Source organism: Calidris pugnax, unplaced genomic scaffold (assembly GCF_001431845.1).
Source record: "Calidris pugnax isolate Ruff unplaced genomic scaffold, ASM143184v1 scaffold335, whole genome shotgun sequence".
Taxonomy (NCBI): Eukaryota; Metazoa; Chordata; class Aves; order Charadriiformes; family Scolopacidae; genus Calidris; species Calidris pugnax.
The window spans coordinates 834,611-837,544 of NW_015091148.1; the positions used below are offsets into that span (position 1 = coordinate 834,611).

General features: G+C 45.5%; 1 protein-coding gene across 3 annotated transcripts in view; it reads left to right on the forward strand.

Moving 5' to 3' along the window:
* Positions 1-2,166, forward strand: part of HOXB7 (homeobox B7) — a 5,229-nt gene extending 3,063 nt beyond the window's left edge. For all 3 annotated transcript variants that reach the window (XM_014958949.1, XM_014958950.1, XM_014958948.1), the window contains one exon: positions 1,208-2,166. In XM_014958949.1, coding sequence (XP_014814435.1) covers positions 1,208-1,461 — 254 coding nt within the window. In that variant the 3' untranslated portion in view covers positions 1,462-2,166. The remainder of the gene's footprint in view (positions 1-1,207) is intronic.
* Positions 2,167-2,934: the final 768 nt, after the last annotated feature.

Consider the following 2,934-nt stretch of genomic DNA (forward strand, 5'->3'; position numbering starts at 1 on the left):
CCTCATGCCCACTGTGCGATCGCGCTTGTGGAATTTCATCAGCGAGCAGAGATAGAGTTGTCATCCCTATTCAGCAGCAGTTTATGGCTCTCCCCTCAGCGGATTTTACAACCCACATTCCACGACCTGCACATTTTTACTTTACAGCTAGCCTGGCTATTTTGCCTTCTTTTTTTCTCCCCCTCTCCTTTTAATGACTAGATCTTTTCTTCTTTTTAAAAAGAAAGGGGGGGTGGGGGGTGTAAAAAAGGGAAAAAGAAGGGGAGTCCAGTGGAATGTGTGGAGGAGAGGCCGGGGCTGCTGTTCATCCCCACTGAGCTGGGAAAGAATCCGTTATGCTATAGATATACATCGCATTTACATAGAAAATAGAGTGAGGATCACAAACACCATATTGTAGAATTATTTCCAATGGGGCTGCAGGAAATGTCGGGTGGAAGGGGGAATTAGGAGCTGGGCCCTTTCCAAACCCCACTCGCAGGCAGCTGGAGGGTGGCGGGGAGCCCGGGCTCTGTTGAGGTACTTCTCATCTGCAGACACCCCCAGGAGCGCAGCCTGGGGGGCAGAAGCTCCCTTGCCAGCCCCAGAAGTAAATTCTGTGCCTAAAACAGCCCCTGAAATAATTAAGACCATCACACACCTTCCAAGCAGGCGCCCTGATGACAGCTTTAAAAGAGGACAAATAGTAGGATTTGTGTAGGTAGCAGATGCCTCTTCTCGCTCTGGCTCGACTCTATTTCTCTATTTCTTCCCCAACCACCCCAAATTTCTAGTGTCTAAATGAAAATTAAAGCAGGAGGTCGGAGTCTGAGGGGGTCCTACGGGAGCAGGAAACTTTCTAAAGTTTGTTGTTCACTCGGAGAGACGCACAGGCAGACAAAAAGAAAAAAAGAGAAAAGCAAAACGCACTGCAGGCTTTTCCGAGATGAAGGGAAATTAAAACTGGGGTGTTTTTGGGACTGAGAAAAGGGAGAGTGAGGTGGGAAAAACCTAGAGCAGAACGAGTCGATTTCGCAAATAAAAAGCAGGGTTGTCCCAGCTTGTACAGACCCTCCGAGGGGTTTGTCCCCCCGTGGGACCGCGGTGGGTGGGGGCAGCGCCCAAAGGCGAAAGCGAGAGAGCAAACCAAGCCAGGAGCCCCCAAAACATCTCCCCTAAACCACCACCCCCCCCTCCCAGCTGATCTAAACCTGTATTTATGTCCCAGGCACGGACAGAAAGCGCGGCCGCCAGACCTACACCCGGTACCAGACCCTGGAGCTGGAGAAGGAATTTCACTACAACCGGTACCTGACGCGGAGGAGACGCATCGAGATCGCCCACGCGCTGTGTCTCACCGAGAGACAGATCAAAATCTGGTTCCAGAACAGGCGCATGAAGTGGAAAAAAGAAAATAAAACTGCCTGCTCCGGCTCCAACAGCCAGGAAAAACAGGACGCGGAGGACGACGAGGAGGAATGAGCGGGGCGAGAGGTGGATGCGGGGACCGTGGACACCCACGCGAGAAGAAAAAGGGGGGGGAAAACACACAGGAAAAGACTATATATTAAAATAGATAAATGATAAGTGCATAAATAATTAAAAACCCTAGGAATGATACATTGTGTTTCCTGACACTGAAAAAAATACTACCTATATTAAAGTCTTTTTTTTTTTTTTGTACAATAGAATGACTATCTACCTATTAAATGTGGCTTTAGAGTCAGAATAGACACATTTTTTCTATGTGAGTCTTCCTATAGTACAAGTAATTTGTAAATCTCCGTTTGTACTTCGCTGTGTACTTTTTTGGTATGAAGTAACGTGGTCGTGTTTAGCACCTTTAATTTAGAAAATGTGACCTGAACGTCCGAATGCAAATTATACTTAGCGTATATAGTCCTGTACATAATATGAATGATTATTACGCCTTCTCCCTGTAACCTCCGTGGTTCATTTCTCCTTGCTATGCTCTTTTGTCTGTGTATATTTTTACCCGGGTTTCTTCCTTGTTCACGTCTCTACGAAAAAAAAAAAAAACAAAAAGAAAGGAGAGGAATTAATATTGTGCTACGTAAAATGTTGTATATCAAAGTAGCAAATTATTTAATGGCGACGCGTTGCTTTTTTTTTTTTTTTCCCCATGTCTGTGATTATTATTCTTCGAAATAAAAAGGAAATCTCCAGTAATCTACCATCGCGTTGGGTTCCTTCCCCCTGTTAAAAATTACACACGGGCTTTTGGAATTGCCTTTTCCCACGCAAAATAAATGAACTAAAAGATCCTTTTAGATTAACACGCACCCCGACCTATCGTCCTGAACGTCTCTCTTTTTTTGGAACAGTCACTCCTCTCAAAATCTGAGTATCTTCTTAGTAGATTTGGCGAATATACCAAGATATTACTAAGATTCGGGGCTCTCGAAATGCGGGCTGCGCGCCTTTCTCTGAGATTGCGCTGGGGCTGTCGCTGAACCAGGGAAGAGCATAAAGGAGGAATGTAAAGAAGCCAGTAATCGGCCCAAAGAGTCTTTCCGCTCCTTCTTTTAATTCCCTTCTTCTTGCAACTAATTTGCAGAAAACCGATATATTCTTCCGTGCCTTTAGTATTTTTATTTTTTCCTCTTTTTTTTTTTTTTTAGATTGTCCCTCCTCCCTTCAATTACTGCGGACTGGAACTCTTTCATTAGCACCAAATAATGTTTAGCATCAAAACAGGCATAAAATAAATTAAAGCAATTAAACGCAGGGGGAAAAAAAAAAATCAACATTGCAAAACAAAAGGCGAGTAAATTTAAGCACTTGCGCGGGGGAGCATCTTCCGCCGCCCTCTCCCCCTCCCGCCCCTGCCTGTTTATTTACATTGCCAGGATGCGCAGTAAAGCCGCGGATTCCTCCTCCCGCGGAGGCTCCACGTAATTTACTCCGCAAATGCGTGGCGCAAGATGCTCGGGG